Source organism: Sparus aurata, chromosome 17 (genome assembly GCF_900880675.1).
Source record: "Sparus aurata chromosome 17, fSpaAur1.1, whole genome shotgun sequence".
Taxonomy (NCBI): Eukaryota; Metazoa; Chordata; class Actinopteri; order Spariformes; family Sparidae; genus Sparus; species Sparus aurata.
This window is the reverse complement of record NC_044203.1, coordinates 14,888,106-14,910,653: the sequence shown is the minus strand read 5'-3', so window position 1 is coordinate 14,910,653 and position 22,548 is coordinate 14,888,106. Positions and strand designations below refer to the sequence as shown.

At 40.2% G+C, this 22,548-nt stretch overlaps 1 protein-coding gene, 1 long non-coding RNA gene and 1 pseudogene across 4 annotated transcripts in view; 2 read left to right on the top strand and 1 right to left on the bottom strand.

The window, feature by feature from the left end:
- Positions 1 to 1,185: 1,185 nt before the first annotated feature.
- LOC115567205 (ectonucleoside triphosphate diphosphohydrolase 3-like) lies at positions 1,186 to 20,944 on the top strand (annotated as a pseudogene).
- Positions 2,772 to 5,092, top strand: LOC115567430 (uncharacterized). 2 transcript variants are annotated; one of them, XR_003981188.1, is made up of 7 exons: positions 2,772 to 2,967; positions 3,738 to 3,806; positions 3,891 to 3,983; positions 4,084 to 4,179; positions 4,328 to 4,507; positions 4,667 to 4,755; positions 4,880 to 5,092. It is a non-coding gene; the product is annotated as an uncharacterized LOC115567430 (long non-coding RNA). The 2 variants fall into 2 exon arrangements; XR_003981189.1 differs by lacking the exon at positions 4,084 to 4,179 and having other exon boundaries at positions 3,891 to 4,025.
- Positions 20,324 to 22,548, bottom strand: part of LOC115567429 (RNA-binding motif, single-stranded-interacting protein 3) — a 138,027-nt gene continuing 135,802 nt past the window's right edge. Inside the window, exon 14 of one of the 2 annotated variants that reach the window (XM_030394029.1) lies at positions 20,324 to 22,007. In XM_030394029.1, the coding sequence (XP_030249889.1) occupies positions 22,004 to 22,007 (4 nt within the window). In that variant the 3' untranslated portion in view covers positions 20,324 to 22,003. The remainder of the gene's footprint in view (positions 22,008 to 22,548) is intronic. The other variant, XM_030394030.1, reaches the window with a different exon arrangement.

Here is a 22,548-nt window from a genome sequence, read left to right as displayed (position 1 = left end):
GAGACAGAGAATTGTTTTGCTGCTTTGCCAGCTGTTTAACAGTCTGGGAATAACACCCATAACAAGGCTGAAACAGGTACAAGGTTGTGATTAAAATGTCGCAATCATTGATGCTGAACAAACGGCATGATGTAGCAGTTTCAACTATTTTAAGTAAGAGAAGGTTGAATAATTCCCATTGCTCTGTCACTGTTTATATTAATTAATTTACTTCATGACTTTTCAAACACAATTATGATTTTTTCCTCCTCTTACTCCTCTTATGTGTTTATTCAGTCCTTGCTATTACATAACATGGCAATGCCGTTACCGTTTGTGTGTGTGTGTGTGTGACTTATAATGGCATATTGCACGTCTATGACCTCATTAGAGATGAATGTGTTATTCAAGGATAAAAACAAAACAGTCAAACAGAGCAGATTCTGGCACGCCATGTTTATGACCAACTTGAAAATGTAAATGAAAAAGTCTTAAGAAGTGGTTTCACTGCCTGCAGCTTGACAACAATATATTAGTTCAAGATATTAACTAAATGTCTGGCTGCTTCTTCACAGTCATTAGAAAGAGTGAAACAACAAACTCAACAAACAGAATTATTTTCTAATTGCAGGATTCCTTGTCCATTAGGTTTGTGGCATTTTGCAATTTGGCAGCAATTTGATGTTGGATGTTCAGCTCTACACTCAAACCACAACAACTTCTGCCAATCACTGTTTGGAATAAGGTGGAAACATAATTCACTACAAGCGTTATCATTATCGTATTTCAGCGCAGCTACGCATTCACAAGTTCAAACGACACCTTTGTGATTTTGAAAACTAAACATGTGAGGCTTTCACGAGACGTCAGCAAAATGTACTTGCTGGATGTTGAACTGCACTGTTCTTAGAGGCTGTTTGTGTCTTGCTGACCGGCAAGCCCTCAAACACTTGATCCTGCTGGGAACTGGTGCTCCCAAACCTCACCTAAATCACACCTCAATTACTGTTCATGATTAAAGGTAAGTATTGAAAACAAAACAATTCAGCCAATCAGGATCCCCTTAGTAAATAAAGTGTACTATTATTGCTTATCATCCTTTTCAGACCTCTCCACATGTCATCAAGCTGAGAGCCAAAATGCTTTTATGGAGAACCACACTACTTCTTTTTCTGCATTTTATCTTGCATGTCTTGCCAACAGGAAATGGCCGGACGGCAAATGGGTTACAAGTGTCGCATAGCAGGGGTGTTGTTACTCCTCTTGGCCAGTATTGCTGCCCTTGTTGCTGTTGCTGTCATCCAGGACACCTGGAGGTTCAAGGAGTACAGCTCACAGGTGAACACATACACATATTTGAACTTAGAGGCTATGTGGCTGTAGATCTTCTTCACTTTAACAAAGTAATGGTACAAAACAATTCCCAGAACACATCCATACAGAGAAAGAGAGACAGAGATGTGTACACAAACACATGTTTCAGCTCTGACACACACTCAGTTGCGAATGTGATGCTGGACGTGATCCAGATGTAAGGGTCAAGGCAGGAGGTTTCTCTCATCAGGCAGCTTGCTGAAGGAGGGTCCTGAATGCCCATGTGTGATTTTGTAATGGTGTGCTGGTAAGGCGGCGGCAGCCTCTCTGTGGTTAAATTCAAATGGAAAACATGACCCTGAAACATGTTTTTGTTTCTTCTTCTCCTCTTCAGTATGGCATAGTGATAGACTCGGGTTCATCTCGTTCCAACGTGTACCTGTACGAGTGGCCAGGGGAGAAGCAGAATGACACAGGAGTGGTAACGGAGATAAAGAACTGTAGAGTTAAAGGTGAGTCATTGTCTCTAAAACAACCGCAGCACTATGCACATTTCGGGGTGTAAGGGGGGTGATTAAGATAAAGACTTGAGTCATCCATCAACCTTTATTCAACTGAGTTAAAAACGTCAGAAAAACATTAACTAAGGCATTTTACTTCATGTGTTAAGTACTTGCTGATATGATTTTATCTTGGCCTTGTGCCCACAGGTGATGGTATCTCAGCGATGAAAGTTGATCCACAGAAAGATGCAGCATCTTGGAAAGCGTTCCAAGTCTGCATGGACGACATCATAAATGCCATTCCTGTTGCAAAACAGAATGCCACAACTCTCTATCTGGGAGCTACTGCTGGAATGAGACTGCTACAGTAAGAAAGTGTCAACAAAAAGTTAGCTTCAAGCAATTCTCTGCTTAAAATGGAGAAAAGACAGGAAGGATCAGAGCAATCTAGCATAATTCATGTACCACATCGTTTACCCCAGAGTCATAAGGATGTGGCAGCATTAAAAACATGTTTAGACAGCAGGCTTTGGCAAAATTCAAGAGTCAGGCAGAGGAGCAGTGAAACTAGAAGTCCAAAAAATCTGGTTTGTAGCTGCAAATTTCTAAAAATGCAATGAGTATTTGACCAATCAGAAATGTCTCATGCTGCCAAGCCTACCAAAGGTCTTCCAGCATTACACATAAATACATGTTAACTTTTGTAGTGCTATCCACAAGCAGTCTTTTTTGGGGGGAAAAATGTTCCTGGAAGTCGTGAAGATCCTGGTTCCTGAGGAGGAAAATCAGTTCCTTTATAGGTTTCTAGTCTCCGGGGGAAGTATTTGCGGTGGAAACGCAGCTAGACACTAGCCCTTTTTGGATAAAAAAGGCGGCACATTTGCCCAAAGGTAAGGATGGCAATGCGCCGGCCTGTCTTTCTAAAATGGAGGCGTAATATTCCTCCTTTTCCAAAAGCCGCCTCTGAGCAATAATACCCAACTGCAGCCACTGCGACCCCCGAAGCCACTACAAACCACGCCCCATACAAACCACGCCCCTACAAACTACGCCCACGTGTTGCTACGGTGGCCGGGAAGGACGATTAAACTCACAGCAGCAAATGCAAGCAGTCAAAGAAGAAGAAGAAGAAGGCAAATGCAGCCAAGACAAGACGGCAATGCCAGTTCAGGTGAGACGCATTTATATTATTTTTAAGTTCCCGGTTAGGAGGTGTAAACATTGAACACTTAATGTCATTTTAACCGTACGTTCGCCAACTGCAGTTGTCAGCAGCGCCTGTAGGCAGACAAGATGGAGATGCCGGTTCAGGTTAGGTCGTTTACATTTTGGGAAGATGTTGACGTTTAATTTAATGTTTGAGACGTCTTTTGCCAGGCAGAAAGAGCATTATTGACTGTTTTTCAAAGACACCCGACTCTATTTGTAAAAAAAACACATTTCGTCAAACCGATACACTGAAAATGTGCGTAAGCAAACCCATTTTGTGTCGTCTTTTATGTTATGAAAATCAGATTAATGACTGAGGGGATGATAACAGAAGTATTGAGGGAACACGGCACGTAGACGCAGAATATTGTAATTTAACTCAACATATCAATGTGTTATTTTGACACACAAAAACATAAAAAAATAGGGTCATGTTTTATATCACTTCAAATAACTGTACTGGCTAGAGATTTGTTAACGGTGACGTTTAAGTGCATGTCAGAAAGTGACATACAAATACATTTATTGCAAAAATGACAGATGTATTCTTGAATCCATTTAAATTGTTCATGTTTGATTTGTTTATTTTAAAAAGCAGAAAGTTTGTACATTTTGTCAATAAACCTAATTTGCAATGTGGGTGCGATAATTTTAAGTGCAAATGTCAATCCTATGCGTCCTACCTGGATCCCCATAAAACAAACTGACACAGTTATGGTTTGCTTTCTGCAGAGTCCACAGGACACCGACCACATGTACAGTAAGAGGCCTTACAGCTTTCCACCCAGAGAGCATGTTAATGTGACTGAAGATTAACCCAAGAGAACAACATATCCAGTGTTTACAGCTGTGCACTAAGCCATGACTTTGTGTGTCTTGATTAAGGACTATAATGACAGCATGGACTAACATGATGTGGTCACCACAACCAGAGACGTTGGGATCCTGAGTGAAGACGCATCTTTCCACAGGCTTGTGGTAAGGACATGCAAAGGATCAACAAACAACAAATCTTATTTGGTATACTTAACCAGAATAATTACATTTAACATCCGAATGCTGTTTGATAAAATTTTAGGAAAGGGCTCAGCAAGCTGAACACCATAGAAGAGTCACTAGTGACCTTCATGTAACGTTCATCACTCAGGATAACGGTCTGCTGCAACATCTTGAAGTGAGTTTGAAAATGGAATTTAAGTCACATAGTGTAACTCATTTTGGTCAAAACATGTTAAATGAATGATTTAAGTGTAACATTTTCTGTTAGCCTAGTGTTCGTACATTTATTTGAGCATTCTCCTAAGAAATATATATATTTACAGGCAGTCATCACATAAAAAGTTGCATCCTCCTGGGCAACATCAAAGGGCAGGGTGATCATTTTCTTTATGGAGGATGAGCAGCTGGACAGAGTGCTGGGCTTCTTCACAAGCCTGGTTGAAGCACAGACAACCAGGTGTCACAATCACGTGGCATTTGTTATGGATGTGCTTCTGCCAGAGGTAAATTATGAAACTTTTTTATTTATTATATTAACATATTTTGTATGATTGTTATTATTGTCAGTCTTTAACTTATGACTAATATCTTGTTAACTGCAACATGACAGACAACTTAAATGTCTAAATGAAAGATATCCTTTTGTTCACCTCATGACACAGGCAACAGTCCACGCCCTTTCAGCTGTCCATGCATTTTCCATTGACAGAGCCACAGAAGTGTATAAATGTGGACTGCAGTATGACTTGAGGTATGTTACATACATAAGGAGAGTGCTAATACCTATAAGTATTGTTTTTTACATTGTTTATGACAGCCTTTCTGTGTGAATTTCCTTTTACTAATCGCTATTTTCTTCCATTTTGTCTCATCAGTGAAAAACGGCTGTTGGCTCATTACATGACAAACAACATGAGCAAGGAGGCTCTACAGCAACTAGAAAAATATGCTGAAAAACTCAGAAGAGCTCTGGACTCTGAGGAGTTTTTGAAGACGCTTTAGTATGTGTGTAGGATGAATTAAAAAATAGTCTGTGAAATGATAATGTTTTATTTTATTGCCAATAAAGGTTGTTGCTGGCTAATTCATTTGTCTCAACTTTTGTGTTTTGAGGTACATATTTTAAAGAGCTGTGTATGGTCATATTTATAAATACATAAATACATTTTATTTGTGTCAAAGGGCCAGCAGTCTTTTCTGTTAACCCATAAGAAATCATCACCTTAGAGTGATAATTATGGCATCTGATGTAGTAGGCCAAGCTCTGTGACAGTGTGGCTCTTAGAAAAACGGCTGGTAGAAACAACCTATTTTAATCGAAATGACTACTACTAATTATTATTATTATTGTAAATATTTTATTTTATTGAGTTTAAAATAACCTTGTGCACATACATTAGTCACTTATATAAAAAATGAAAAGATGCATGCACCAGATTTAGCAGTCCTATATAATCTTTTATCAGATTAATCTTTTATCCTAATCTTTTATTTTTTTTATTACTTAACTTTCTATTTTTGTATATATTTATTGTTTCAAGCACATTGTTTGCATTGAAAAGCATTTAATGTTGTGAATCAACCGTTAAAGTTGTTAAAAATGATCTGGTTATTGCTTTGTTTCCTTTGTGTTTGCTTTCTAAGTGCTCTGGACCTCCACAGCCACCGTAGTGTTGTATGGGCGTGTTTTGTAGGGGGCGTGGTTTGTAATGGGCGTGGTTTGTAGCGGCTCTGGCTTGGCTGCGGCTGCAGCTAGACCCTTCTCCCTCTGAGGCAGGCGCAAACATGTGACGTGACGTGAAGCTCGAAATTGGGCTGTGAACAATGACAACAAAATTGACTTCAAAATAAGAGCTTTACATTTCACCCCATTCGAGTTTAGAACTGGGTTCTTATCGGGGGCTTTTAATTTGAAAGTAGGAACATACAGAGACCGAGGAGATGCTAGCGTCTCCTGGATCTCAGCAGCTGTCCAGTTGCTCATCTTAATGTCCGCGGATGAAGTGATGGACTGACTGCTGTGATCAACTGTTTCTTGGTTTTAAAACTCCCCGGCTGTGGGTCGCACAACAGTGCAGGTCATTGACACCTCCGCCCACCTCACGCAGACGCCGGCACATTGCCGCCTCCTTTTTAGATAGCAGGCGAGGCGGAAATAAGTGTACCCTCCGAGGCGGAAAATCGGCGGACCAAAATAGACCCCCAATTTGCCAGCCTCTGTCTAAAACTGCGGACCGATCTGCCAAAAGGATGGGCAAATTGGCTGCTTGGTGCCATGTCTAAAAAAACGCTACTAACTTAGCTTTACAAGTCATTTCATGCTATTGGTCCTAGAGATGATTTTGTCCTTCTCTCTGCTCTCAGGCTTTGTGGTCAGTACTTACACTGGTTCAGCAGGACACTTCAATGAAGAAAATAGATAACAGGTCCAGCACAGAGCACATTTTAATAGCATTGGTTTGATTTGTTTGAATTGCTTTCATTTCAGACAGTTCAAGTGTAAATACTCCATCTACTACGGATGATATTCGGCTATTGCTGTTGCTGTTGGACATTTAGCCAAGTTATTGACTTTATTGCCAAGAAGACGATCTGAATATTGATACCACTCTCATATTTGTGAAGCGATATCTAGGAGATGCTTACTTTAGCTTAGCGTAAAGACTGGGAGCAAGGGGAAACAACTGGCCTGGTATTGTTCAAAGGTAACCACATTTTTACTATACTCAATACAATACAGTACTTTTGTATAGCTCAAACAAATGAAATGTGTAAAATAATGAGCTTCAAAGTTGCTGTTAGGCCAGGATTTTTGTTACCTATGAACAGAGCCAGGCTTACTGTTTCGTCTTGGATTTAGTCTTCATGTCAAGCTAATTGTCTCCTAGCTACCTCTATAGCTTAATGTGTAGTGTACAGACATGAGAGTGGTATCAATCTGCTTATCTAACTTTCCAAAAGAACAGCTACACGTTACTGCTGTTTTCTGTTTGCTATAAGTAAGCAGGATGAGAAGAGGTCCAATGACATCGTGGCAAGTCTGCGAGAGTACCTAAGTTCTTTGCCTGTTGACTTCAAAAGCGCTTCCATCATCAGTGGTCAAGAGGAAGGGCTGTATGGGTGGGTCACTGTCAACTACCTCATGTGAAACTTAATCGAGGTAAGACACATCTATAAAGATCAAAATGTCCTTATCCTTTAAAGCTGGGGTTGGAAAGATTGTAGAAAAAAAAAAAAAAAGCTATATTTTCTATTATTAAGTATCCATCTGAAAAAGTCCCACTTCCTCTTATTAGGGCTCCCTTTAGAGCCACTCCTCCAAAACACATAACTGTGCACTACCTGACTGCACCGTAGTTCTAACTGGCCAGTTGGGAGGTGTTTTACCACATCCCAAATTCCTTCTTTATTTACATGCCACCACAAGATGTTGATAATGCGACATCACTTTGCACGGTGGAATTGAGAGTGTTCACCCTGGTCTTGCGGTGTAACTGCAGAGTTTACATAATCCCATTGCAAACAAAAGCCCGACTTTAGCTGGTTAAAGTGGGATTTTGACTAGTAGAAAAGGGGTATAAGTGAGCGCGAGAGGAAGAGGCTGTCACAAAACTCTTATGTTATCGAACAGGGGCTGTAGCTAGGATCAGCAATCAGCAGCTGCATGACCTTAACCACAAGTTACCTTCAAGCTAGGGCCATGACCCCAGTTTCTGCCAGGTGTTGAGGAACTGTGTTAGACCAATGACCTTACATTAAATCTTGACACAGCATTAGAGGTGGAGCCCCATTAATTCTGTGACGATGTTATTATACAGTTTAGCTACTACAAAAGTTGGCTTCAAAGTCTGGTGCTCTTCTTGTGGGCTTAGGTTAGACACAGTATTTTTGGTTGTCCAATGTCCTTTTGGAATAGCAACAGAGTGCAGGACAGAGAACAATAAATACATTCTCTATTACATGCCAAACTGCTGCAGTCATGTAAACAAAAGCATGATAGCCTTCACAATTCTACCTCAATCCAAAGGGGGGGGGTGTGTGCTTTGGGCTAACATAAGCTGATATAGAAGTGTGTTGCTACGGCAGTGGCTCTATTATTGGCCTCAGGGGGTCTGTGCTGTGTGGTACTAGTTAAGCAATTGAATAGTTTGTTACTGCTGCTGCTGTTGCTCATCTGTGATTTTGGGTCAGGGGCTGTGTGCTTAGTGCTACAGAGTTAGCAAGTTGCTGAAGAGCTGGCTCAGTGGCTGTGTACTGTGAGGACAGCAACATTGTCTTTGCGAACCTGGTCTCAGTCACATGTAAGAAAACACCTAGCAGTCATTGCGTTTACATGCACAGTTTAGTCAGATTACAGCCATAGTTCGACTATGCTACTCAACCAGACAACTGCAATTATCCGAGTATACATGCCAGTGAGAAAATCGGATTATTGGGCCGAAGCATGTCATACCCTGGTACGCTAGGTGGCGATGTACCCATTTCAACTAGTGGTAACAGAGCCACCTCCGGCTGACCTCTTTACGTCACCAGCTGCCTCGGCATTCAAGAAAGATGGCGTACGAAGAGTGAGACGAAGCTACACCTTTTCACATTTCGTATATGGTGTACATGATAATTACACAAACTAGATGCACAATGGCACTCTTTCTTGTGGTGATTTCGGAGGAAAGACGCCGCCGCCGTCCGTCTACTTCCGGCTCACGGCCCCGGGGACAAAATCTCACGCCTGCACATAACGCAAAATCCGATCTGATCTGATAGAATGTATACATGCAGGAGTAATGCGACTATCAATCGAATAATCTAGGTGCTTTAATTCGACTATGAGAAATCCGATCTGGTCCAATTTTAGTCAGACTAAGGTGTATACATGCATCTTAAAGATCCGATCATGGTCAGACTAACCCAGTAATTCGGTTTTCTTGAGTGTCATGTAAATGCACTGACTGTCATAATGAGTATAAACAACGAACAAGGATATTGTTAGTACTCACTGCTGTCCTGCTAGTATGTTAGCATTGGGTAATACTGCCTGCACATTTTCTGCCGTTCTTTTGCCACTAGCCTGCAAATAACTTTATCAATACATCCGTCTAGCCCTGTGGACGACTTGTGTAAGGGATGTCCTGTTCAGTCTTCGCATACAGGCCGAATTAGACAGTTTGGGCTTGTTAGAGTCCTGCAACAGCCAGTTACTGCATATTTTTCCTGATTTCTTTCCTTTTAATTGTCAGAGTATTTGATTTTTTGATTGCTGTCGTGATGTTAAGAGATTTACTAGTAATATAACAAAAAATTATTCTAGAATAACCGACAAACCATTGCTTTAAATATGCTTCTACACAAACAGGGCCAACACATGGTAAACTAACCTTTCCCATTATAATGGCAGAAAAACGTGTGGAATGCCTACATATGCCCAGATGGGTCAAAGACTCAACACAGATTGCCTTTGCAATCACGGATAATCTCACAGGCCCTGACTACATGCATATCAAACTGTACGGTTATCCCTACAATGTGTACACACACAGTTTTCTCTGCTATGGCAACGATGAGGTAGAGAGTAGGATTCTGGACAAAATAATCCAGGTACATACCTTTTCGATCCGTCGCTAATCATGTCACATGTAAACTTCTTATGTCCAAATTTTCATTTGTTTGGAAACAATACTTTTAGTGTGACATTATTTACTCGCAGTACTTCGAGGTCGTATGAGAATATGTTTGAAAATGTCAGTCATTTCAACAGCCATTTTTCCCTTCTATGTGTAAGTCATTATCCACATGTAAGATTCAATGTGAAAATAGCAGCTCAAATGTGAAAATATTTAATTTTCATGTTAAATTGTGAAAATTCACACATGGATTACATGACTGTGCATGGAAGAAATTGTGGCTATCACTGAAGTTCAAATCTCTCAGGTACGATATGAGTGATGATGATTTTTTGTTGATGTTTAAGTGCCTATGTGTTGGTCAAACAGCAGTGGGATTATGTGCTTTTCTACATAAATGTGCAGGTTAAACATCCATTAACGCCAAGTTAAGAATTGATCTGTGAACATAGCTCCCAGAATTCCTAAAAGGCAAAGGGAGACAAGTCGAGAATGCATAATGTCATTAAAATATTGATCGGATCGGGAATGCTGTCAAGATAGTCTGTGAGATATGCATAATTTCTGGCAGTTTATAGCAAAATTAATTGTATCTGTTGCTGGAGCAGGTTGGCTAGTGATCAGAAGGTTGCTGGTTCAAATCCCAGCTCCGGGCTGAGTTGAACTGCATGTCGAAGTGTCCTTGAGCAAGATACTGAACTCTTGCTCAAATTGCTCTTGATGTGCAGTTGGCAGTCTCTGCAATGATGAGCTGGCGATTTGTCCAGGTGTACCCTGCCCACACCTGGAGACAGCTGGGACTGGCTCCAGCAACAACCCCCGCGACCCCATAAAAGGGATAAAGCGGTTACAGACAATGGATGGATGAATGTTGCTGGAGAAGCATGGCATATGTTATAATGTGTATACATTGGGTATACATTTCTTGGCTGGGTCTTAGTATAAAATGTTAACTACAGTTAACATTAACATCGGGATCTGTATTTAGTTTAAATAAATAAGTCATGGTTTATATGTAAGATGGTGTCTGTCAGTGGGACTGTCCAAACTCTCCCCTCTCATCTCATCCCCCATGTGTTTTCCTGTCCCATCCTTCATTTGACATTTTCTTCCTCCTTGTAATGTTCCAGGAATCATCAAACCCAGCCTACACTATTAACCCCTGCTTCCCTGAAGGTTATAACACAACCATAAACGCCTCAACCATTCATGACACAGAATGCACAAAGAAACCGAGAGGCTACAACCCAGATCAGGAATACTTCATGGTTGGAGTCGCTGACTCAGACAGGTGTTTAAGCATGGTGAAGTCCATATTTGATTTCGAGACTTCTCCTCATCTCAGTGTTCCTTCAACGGCGTCGAGCAGCCACCCGTCACTGGAGATTTTATGGTAACAGGCAGTCCAAATAAAACACATGTATGAATATGTTTCTATTCATTAAATATACAGTATGTTTCTAATATGATATATGTTTCTACTGTTCCTTCCAGGCATATGCAGGATTCTTCTAATCTGCTAGGGCGCTGCTGAAGAACGGCACAGAAGATCCAGATGACTTCAGATTTTGATAAATTCAATGCCTCAGTCAGGAAATTCTGCAACTCACACTGGAAAATGGTAAGTTCTTCTAGTTGCTATACAGCTATAGTAATAAGAGGAGGAGAAGAGATGGAACAAGAGGGTGAGAAGAGAAGAAAGAGAATATAGAAGCAAAAATGTACCTGTGCCTTAGTAACTCAACCACCAACATCGCCCTGATCCAATCACCTTTGCAACCTGGAGCGGCAAACCTAACCATTTCTCTCCCATTCATCTCAAGTTCTGACATTTGTCTGCACTAAGACTAGCATTTTGAAACTAAAATCAAGTACCTAACCACCTTCCCAATGGATCATTCTATCATCCCCAAATCTCCCCTGTCTGTGACCACCTCCACTCCGGCACGGCCAGCCAGACAGCCACTATGCCTGCACTCCGCTATCTATGACCTCTGGCAGCACCTCGTCCACTACTCTGCATCCAGCAGCTCCAGCTAGACACCACCAATGCCACTTCACCCACGCAGAAGTCGCAGTCCTCTAAACTGTATTCAAGGTAATAGCCAGTCTCCCCCCACTGCGACACAGTGGACACACTACTCCACAAAGAATTCGAGGATGGCCTCAGGATCAGTGCATTTTCCAGCCCCCTCTTCCCCATCTATTGTTTCAGCCCCATTGGCATCCCCACATGAAAATATTTCAGCAAAAAGAGGCCCATCATAGACCTCTCGTCCCCCCACAGTCCCACCATACCAAGCATCAACAGCCTCATCCCCAGCCCAGATTTTTCCAGGCATTACAACACCATCACCCACGCCATCAACCTCATCCGTCTCGCCGCCCATGGTGCCTGGCTGGGAAAGGCAGACATCACCAGCGCTTTCAGGGTCCTGCCCATCTGCCCAGATTTCTGGAGGTTCCTCAGTCTATCCCGGAGAGGCTGCTTCTATTTTGCAGTAGTTCGCCTCACCTTTGTATGCAAAAGATGCCCAAAATATTCGATTCTCTCTCCGAAGCCCTTTACCGTATACTCCGCAACAACCACAACCTGCCTTATGTCATCCACTCTCAAATCAACCTCCCACCAACTTGGCGCTCCTCTTTCCACAGAAAAAACAACATGACCCGGCATGCCCCTTGAATTCCTCGGCATCACCCTTGAGTCACTCATCTTCCAAACCGCCCTGCCAACTGAGTGGCTACTACGTACCTCCTTGTTCATCTCCAACTACTTCCTTACCTACTGCTACATCAAGCGCCAGCTTCTCTCCCTGCTTGGACACCTCATATACACAATATGCATTATCCCCCAGGTTCAATCCTTTGTCTCCCACCAGCTATCTCTGTCTTCTGCTATCCATCCATCACACTCTGCAAAAAAAACAGCAAAATGGAGCTAAAAATGTGGCACGACTTTCTGTCTTCAATGGTATTTCCTTCTTTTATGACAACCAAATCACCCAACCAGAGGACATCCATCTGTACACAGACGCCGCACCATCAATAGGTTTCGGAGGCTACTACAGCAGTACATGGACATGGTTCGTCTCTGTTTGGCCTCCAGAACTGTCCTCACTCTCCCCTTCCTCTGCCCTCTGTGAACTACAGTATATCCGTCCCTAACTGTTGCACTTCCTTGGGGGTACAAATGGTCCGGAAAAGTAATCCTTATTCACTCCGACAAGCTCACTGCCATCGACATCATGAACAAAGACTGCTAACAATCACTGGACATAATTAATTCATCCAATGCCTCACCTTAGTCTCAGCCCAGCACCACCTCATAATCCGCACAACTTTCATTCCCGGCCACCAAAAATCACTAAATGTCTCTTTCGGTTCTCATTCCAGAAATTGAAATCCTTGGCAGCAGACTCGGACCCTCACCCAACACCAGTCCCACCATTTTCAGCTGCCATTTACATCTAAACCTCTAGTTCCCCCACCTAGTTGCTTAATCTCAACAAACTATGCTGAACAGCTGTCACCTAAAACCCTTTCATCGTACTATAGTGGATGGTGCAGTTTCAAATCACTCCATACCCTTCACAACCCCCCTTTCCCCTCCTTCGACATCATGACAATAACCAGCTTCATCACATACACCCATACGGTTCTTAAAATCAGAACATCCATCATCCAAGTGTATCTCAGCAGCATCAACTTCTTCGCCAAACTGCTGATAAAGGGCCTACGTTAAGCAGAAACTCAGCTTGCACCAAAATGCTTACCCTTAACCACAGACCTTCTCACCCGTTGCATCCTTTCATTCATCTGCTCGACCCTTGAATCAATGTTCCTCCTGGCAGTCTTCCACTTCCTACGATGACTGGAATTCACTTCTACCACATCTACTCAGGAACCCTCTCGACACACAACCCTCTCAGACATCTCCATCCACTTCCAAGACACCCTCCGGTCTAACCTCAAACAAAGCAAGACCAACCAGTTTGGCCTCTCTCATCCCTTTTTCCTCTTTCGATTAAAATCATACCTAAGCCCTTACGAACCCATCCTATCGTATATACACCTGAGAGCCACTTCGCAACCCAACTCAAACCCCCCTCTTCAACTACAATCCTTGACCCTTTCCTTCATCCAACAACCTTGACCCACTTTCCTTCATCCACCGACTTCGACCCTTTCCCCTCATCCAACAACCCAGACCTCCTTTTCCTATCCTTTCTGAAATCTTCAGCCAATTTAAAAAGAACTACCTTAACATTAAACTATGGCATGGTTTTGTTAGTCAAATTAAGTTATTATAACTAAGGTTCAGGAACTGGATCACGCTACTCCATCTCGCTGATCTGGCCACCCAGGCCCATCCAATTAAACCATCTGTGTCTTATCAACCTGACCACCTGTGCCTCATTAACTCATCATGTCGCCCCCGATGTGGAGGACGGCTGCACCTGTGGGGTAACAGAGACATGCTCAGTGGAATCTTGGCATTAGAATAAGCCTTTTATATCTAGAAAGAGAGCTGATGCTCTTCCACTGCCATGTTTCTAAAGCTGCCAGATTGGACAAAGCAAACACCAACATTAGAAGGCCTCTTGCATTCTCAGTGGCCACCATGGAGAAGGAGGGGTGAGATGAGGGGTGTTATGTCGGTAAATATCGCCAACCTCAACTTAACTGTTAGTTATCAGTCTAGATCACACATCGTTTTGTCTCTGTCTTGTCTTGGTCTCAATATTATGGTCTATATATAGGATCTTTCATCTGAATTTTGACCATAACATTGATATTTTGTTATAAGCATAAGCAATGGTATCACTACTCTTCCTAATCACAGACTACACTATGACCTCTGTTTCTCTTTCTTTCAGCTTAAAGAAGAAAAGACATGGATCTTTGACAAATATCTTAAGCGTTACTGCTATTCAGGTCACTATGTGGTCAGTTTGCTGGCAGATGGATACAAGTTTGACAAAGATACCTTTAAAAACATCAACTTTGCAAAATAGGTTGGTTGAACAAAAAAATGCTCAAACCACTGTCTTCTGGTTTTTAATACAGAGCTATGAAGCTAATAAATATCCACTCTATTCTTTCTATGTTCATAAAAACTCTCATAAAATAAAATATGCATTATATTATATTTTAGATTCTTTTGAATTCATATTATATATAAAACATCAGAAAATGGCTGGGCTAGTCCCTAGTGTTCAGATGTTCAGCAGCATTTTAAGATAAGAAAGTGGATTAGGCCACCCATTGGGACCCATAAAGGATGGATGGCTGATATACTGATCAAGCGGCTCAAAAACATTGAGGCCAGAGTGAAAGGCAGGCAATGTATTGCTCTAGGAAACCCTGAGGACATGGAGCCTCTCTCACAAAGGAACTCCCTCAACAGAAGGGGATTCCTCAACTGCAACACTCTGTCTATCGCTCATGAGTCATAACGAAAGATAGCGGCTCTTAAAAAGTGGCACATTATAGCCAGTTTCCAAATTACATGGCGGTTAGCCTTCAGACTTCGCAAGAAGTTCCTCTACAGCTGGCGAAACTCCCAATCACAAGTCCTGACCAACAAGGGAGTTAGTGTTCTGGGTGAGCTGGTCAGTGCCATTGAGATGTCTGGGAGTCTGGTGGCTAGATTTTTTTTTTTACAGGGATGGTCTTTTGATGTTATGACTTATTTTTTGCCCTTGAGCTGTAATTTTCATGACAGGGCTGTTTAATGTCCATAACTTCTCCAGACATACAAAGTGACGATTAGCTCACTGGAACCATATGATATTGACAAAATACTGTGTACAGCATACCAATTCACAGTTACATCATCTCTTGTCTTGTCTCATCTTATTTGCAGGTAAAGTCAACCAGCATAGGTTGGAGTTTGGGCTACATGCTGAGTATGTCCAATATGATCCCATCTGAAGTGAAAGAAATCCTCCCCATGACGAACCCTGTCTTTGCCAGCCTTATCTTTTTATTTTCAGCACTAACCATTGTGACTATTGTCATAGTTTTCATCCTTCTCATTCGCTCCTGCTTCTGAGAGTTAAACTCTCAGGAAAATAAGGGGAAATTATCTGCCTCTGTAGACCTATGAAGCTGCTGTAATCCTGTAAGTAGTGTGACAGTAGCATGTGCCCAGATACTTACAGTGGATGTTACAAATGAAAATGTTTTTTTTATTTTTCAGCCTTAGCCATTTCAATCCATACAGTTTTTAAAAACTGAAGAAAGAGCCTCACAATGAAAACCTGTGTATCCTGCTTGCAGGATAAATACTCAGTAAAAATACTTCAAAAAAGATAGCACTTGACATGACAGTTGTTAATAACATGGTAATAGTGTGGTAGTAATTTGGTAATAATTAGGTTATAGTTAGGTAACATATGTAATTACCAAAGTATTGACCAGACGATAACTTGGTATTAACAATTGGTATATCTGGGTATGAATATTGGACTGAAATTTATGCAACAGGGCAATAAGGGGACAACAACAAAGGGTAAAAAGGGCGAAACACAAAATTCTTGGAATTCAAAATTGTTAATCACCATATTATAATGCTGTAAATAATTCTCCCTTATGTTCCAAACATCCCCTTCTGTTTCAGGGTAATACTGCACACATGATCTGTTTAATACTGTGACTTGTTACCTGGGAACACTAGTTTCTATGTAATAACCATAATTCTGGGCTGCAAAATGCTAAACTACCAGTTTCTACTACATTAATTTTCTAAAATTGAAAACCAAGGGCCAGAGAAACGTATATGACAATTATACATTAAATAATGTAACACTAGTTGTAAGGGAGGTTAAACACCTGGGGAATTAGTAATATACAATTATCTGTTTTTGGCCCCTTATTACCCCGTTACATAAATTTCGTCCAATATAACCCAGATATACCCATTGTTAATACCAAGCTAATATCTGGTTATTACTTTGGTAATGGTTTGGTAATAATAAGGTAATACTCATGTAACACTGTGTAATTACAACACTATAGCCATGTTATTACCGTGCTGTAACGTAAAGTGCTATGCTAAAAAGTATCAAAACATTTATGTTTCATTTTGTACCTCAGGGAAACTCACAAAAATCTGAATGGATTTGTTTTAAATTTAGTTTTTCATGCTCCACTAAATTGAAATATTGTTGTTTAAGAGGTGAAAAAGTGACAGAGTTGTTTACATGCACGTCATGTAATTTAGGGCTGCATTTTGTACCAGCTGTAGATGGGCAACTGCTGTGTTGTTTAGACAGGTGAATAATGAATTACAGTGATCTAGAGGGGATAAAATGGGGGAGTTGTTGAACTATGTTTCATGGTAGCATTGGTTGGACCCTGGCAATATTTCTGATTTGTAAATAAGTTTTAACAAGACTGTTAATTTGTTGATTGAAGTTGAGATGGTGATTGAAAACAATGCCCAGGTTTCTAGCTGGCTGTTTTGTGTTAGTTAGTGGTCCAAGGTGAGGGGTGACAGTATTAGAAATATGATTTGGGCAAATTACCAGTACTTTAGTCTTGTCTGTGTTCAGCTGTAGGAAGTTGGAGGACATCCAGTCCTTAATGGCCGCAAGACAGCAGTGCAAAAAGTCCAGGTTATTGTGGTTTTCAGGGTTGAACGAATATCTGAGAATCCTCGGTAAAAGAAACACTTCTCTAAGTACTGTGCTTGATCACCATTCTGTTATGGTTAGGCAAAATATTAAAACAAAGCACAGAAAAAAATAGAAAAATACAAATTTAAGGAGTAAAATGGCGAATAACATGGATAAATACACCAGACAAAAAGTCTGCGCTCGTTAAACATTTGTCCTTCTAATTAAGGCTGTTTCGGTACTATAAACCAGATTGGAATTTGCAGAATATATTGTTTCCTAACATTATTTCTAAGAGTTGCTTAGAAACCACTTTTTCAACAGTTTTTGAGTGTAAAGGCAGCTTAGATATGGGACGGTAGTTATGTTGGAGTCTTGGGTCTAGGTCCAGGATTCTTTAGGAGAGGCTGGATACAGGTCTGTTCTAAATAGTCTGGAACAGAGCCATATTAATGCAATGCATTTACCATGTTGAGAAACGAGGAGGCAATCACTCTAAAAGCCACTTTGAATAGGGTGGAAGGAAGATTGTCAAGTTTGCAGTTACTGATATTAATACTGGATACAATGTCAGCCAAATCCTTATGGGTTATGGGTGTGAGCTTACCCCAACTGGGGTGGGATACACTAGTAACTACGAGGGTCTCTCTTTCTTTACCAGTGAATTAAATACAGATAATAATTCCCTCACCTGTATTTTGTGAAATGAGTTTTGTGTTTTTCAGCCTATGTTCAGCTCTTCTACATTCTCTTTTTGGATTTCTAATATTTTCATGTATCCAGGGTCTTCGGTTGAAGGTGTGACATGGCTTAGCTTTCATGGTTGCTATTTGGTCATACGTTTTTAAGCACATAGTATTGAACTAATTAACCATGTAATTTACATTGCTGCACTGGGCAATGCAACAATGAGCAGTGAAAGCAGCAGCTAAGTCTGCAGCTGAGTTTCTATTTAAATCACGTATAAACAGTTTGCTTAGGACATGGAGGAGCAGAGTTCCAGTTGAAATCAAACATAACCATTTTATGGTCCGAACTCATTTCTAAACCCAAAGTAAAAGCTAAATCAGGGGTGTGGCCCGGTTCATGTGTCAGAGATGATACATTCTGCTTTATATTAAAAGATTGTAGTTAAAAATTCAGATGCACAAGAGTTATTTTGGTCGTTGACATGGATATTAAAATCATCAACCAGTAAAACTGTGATCATAACTGAGAACAACAGAAGAAATAAAATCAGAGAATTGCAATAGAAAAAACTCCTTTTTGGTTTAGGAGGGCAATAGATGGTAATACAGCACACAGGGATATCAAGAGTGTATTTGAACATCATTACTTCAAAGCTGGGGGTTTGTCAACTTAGACAGGGATACAGTTCAGATTTATCTCCAACTACTTGATTAGGGTTTTTTCCCCTTGTATTAAACGTGTATGTTTATATGGAACTGCACTAAATGGATCTGCTTTACTTTTAACTGAGGGCACTTCGCCACAGCTTTATTGTAGTGTTTGATAGCAAAACAACATGACACCAATCCACATTTAATAAAACTAAATGAAAACCTCCCTAATGGATAATGTGTTGAATGTGCAATAGAAACTAACTACATGTTACAATGTCAATGTTTTATATCCCTTTTGTAAACCGTTAATGTTTTAACATTATTATGACTTTTTTTTACCTAATACATTGTATTTATATATTAAACCTGTGGTGTTCCTTTACATTCTGTACTTAAAGAACAAAGTATTGTAGGATAAGTATTAGATATCCATAAATAGTTAAATCAAAGGTGAAGGTTTTGGGTTTTTTTGTTTTTTTAAATAAAAGCATCACAGAACACTTGATCATACTCTCAGTTCTGACAGGAAACGGCATGAATAAAAATGTGTGAATGTGTGTGTGTGTGCGTCTCTGATGTGGTATAAACATGATACTAATTTTCCTTAACACTGTCGTCTTTGGACTTGAGAGAATTGAGCATGGTTCCCATGTAATGCTCTGCCTGCATTGGTCCTGTTTCGACAACAGTTCTCTCATTGTTCAGTGTATAATAAAAGTATCTACACCTACATTGTGTTGCTGTTATATGAGATTGAGGCTTCTGTTCTGCATCTTAACATAGGTGAAGAATCCAACACACAGCTCTTCCTTCACCAACCTCTCATCCCTCTATCATACTATGTACTACATTGCCCTCTACTGGTGCCGTGTTGCCGGTGCAGAAGACACGAGATCGGTGTTGACTGTTCGAAATGTTTGTTTGTTTTTTTTTTATTGAAAGATTTGTCTAAAAAGAAAACAAAAAGAAAAAAGAGACATTTGAAACTACAGCAATATCCACTGGTTCTACAGACACTCTCAGAATCACAATTTTTGAAAGACATGGGAGGCAATGTGACCAAGCAAATAAAAAAATAGCATCATCAAAGTTATTTCTGTTGCATCTTCTTTTACACACCTGTACAAAAAAATGATCTCATAAATATTACTTTTTGTTTCTCGCTTTCTCTACTTTCTCTCTTCTCTCAATAATTTATGTTACCATAGAGGTTTGTATCTGCTTGATTTTGGTTGAACCGTGCTTTGTTCTATGTGTCTGTCTGTTCCTCCGTCAGCTTCCTTTCATTGGTGGAGGGTCAGGTAGGTGGGGCTTTGAGGGTGTGACCTCAGAGCAACTATCAGCCAGTCAAAAGTCCATTTAGTATTATCTCTGTTTGTTCCATTTAACGCTATACAAATAATGCAGATTCTAATTTCCATGTTTTAGGATGCTTTCAACCTCATAGATGACACAACTAACTGCCTTCATCTGAACTCAAAATGGTCAATTTCTGTCATTCTGGAGGTGTACCTCTTCCACGCCCACCCAACACAAGACAACCTCAATCCTTGATAATGTAAAGTATTTAGCAGCTCACACATCAAAAGACAAAAAAAAAAGGCAACACAAAAAGAGAAGGAAAAACAAAATATCTCTCATTTTTAGAATATACATGAGCTGAAATGATTTTGTTCAACAGAAAAATGCCCGTTCCTCCAACAGAGGTCATCGTCTCGCTCACATTTTAAATGGCTTGTTTGGCAAGACAGCGGCGTGAAACAGTTTTTTTTTTTTTTTTAGTTTCTTAGTTTGGAAAAGAATCAAACCTAGAGCTTTTTGGATAGGACTTACAGCCTCTCAGTGTCTGCGTTTAGGATTTGAGATTGGTCAATGCAGTCTGAAGACATGGTTGTTTGGTGTATACACAGGTTTTTAAAAGCACACACACCAATATTCCACAGGATTCTATGCATTTTCAGCCTCTTTACCCCTAAAGTATGAGATCCTGTTGTCAATAACATACCTACCTCCTCCACTTCCCACAGGCTGGTCTGGTCTCTCAACTGATGTTATGAATCATCACCACTTTCGATCACATGACAAACACTCTTCTGTTTGAGGCAGCTGTGTTAAAGACCTACTGCATGTTTCTCAGTCACTGGTAAAAATCATCGCACACACCAACAGCATGACAAGCAAGAAAAGAAATCTCAGTTTCAGAGGTGAAAAAACAAATATAAAGAAAAAGCAACACAAGGAAGATCTCGTCACTACCTAGTTTCTTCATCTTTGGTATAAAATATGCCACCTGTAGGCTGCTTTTGTTCAACAGTTAAGAAAGACTCAAGAAACTGTCAACAGTTTTACTAAAACTATTGCTTTTTGCACATTTAAAAATCCTAGCATTTTTTTTTCTGCTTTACGTCAAAGTCAGAAATTCAATTTTTTTTTTTTTTTTTTGCTGTGAGACAAGCAAAGCAGGCAAAGCAAAAAACTTTGTGACGGTAAAAAGACTGCAATCAAAAACCAAGAACAAAAATACAAATGTGATGAAGAAACTGAACTTGTTATCCCATGATTAAACTTAACTGCATTTTCCAGGAAGCAGTGGATTGACCCTTCCCACATTAAAGAAGATTTTTTTTTTCCTACCGACCAACATCAGCTGCACTGCACCACATAATTTAAAATCATCGTCATACAAATACAACCTTTTTTTTTTCCTGTACAGATAGTTTTGTAGATTTCATCTCCGAGGAACTCCGAGGAACCTCTCAAATCACTCAACCACTCAGTCTTTTTTTTTTTTTTCCAATAATTCAACACTATGGAAACTGTTTTCCCAAAGTTTGAGAAAATTAAGGCAATAAAGATTTACGAAAACATTGATATCCTAGAAAAACTACTCAAATAATAAAAAGAATGAAAATAATGTAGCTTAATATCAAAGGAAGACAATCAGTTTTTTTTCCTTAGACTTTGCTTCCTTCCTTTTTTTTTTTTTAATAAAAAAGTCTGAAAATCTACCTGCACATTCAAATGTTCTTTTTTTTCTGTACAGCTTGTTGGTTGAGTTTAGATTTCAGTCTGTCTTCTCTTTTTCCTTTGGAGGCAAAGTCCAGTCTCACAGTGAGAAATGATAAACCCAAAGTTGCAGACTGTGTTTGATTTCATTGTCCTCGAGTACAGCAAACCATCATTTCTCTTTTCTTGGTTCAACCAGGTAAGAAATATAATCTTTTTTTTTCTTCATTTTGTCATTTATTTGGTGCCTGTGCACAGTGGAAGCATTCTCCCCTCAGTGTTGCCTATATCGTGTCTTTTTTTTGTTTTGTTTTTTTGTCCCTGTTTCATATTGATTCTCTCCGTGTCTCATGCGCCTCAGTGCAGTCCTTCTGAAGGCAATGCAGCGATGATTCCTACCAATCGTGTTATCTAAAGGAGACAGAAAAACAAGTCAGTGGAGAAAAAAAAAATGGTGACCGAGGCACGACAACTTTGTGTAAAGGAAACCACCAGCAGCTTATCTAGGAGGTAGAAAAACAGCACAAATAAACAGCTGGAGAGAGAAGAAAGAAATCGGCGGGGATCATTTTACGAGCAAAGTTTGAATGATTCTGTGGCAAAAACAACAACACAGCTGCTGGCTTCATATTTTGTCAGCACAACGATTATATACTACAGTTGTATGTAGCTAATTATATACCTATCAGCCACAACATTAAAAGGACAAACAGGTGAAGTGAATGACACTGATCATTCCGCAATCACTGCCACTAGGGAGTGCTGAATACCAGGACCAAAGGTTTCCCAGAAGAAAGCTGTGCTGTAACGAAATGATTCATGTTGTTCAGTTCACCTGTTAGTCTGTTTATAGTTGTGGATGCTGAATATGATTTATTCAACTTTCAAATCACAACCTTAGCAAACTTTGTTGAAGGACATTTGACAGTCAAGTCCCTTCAATGCATATACG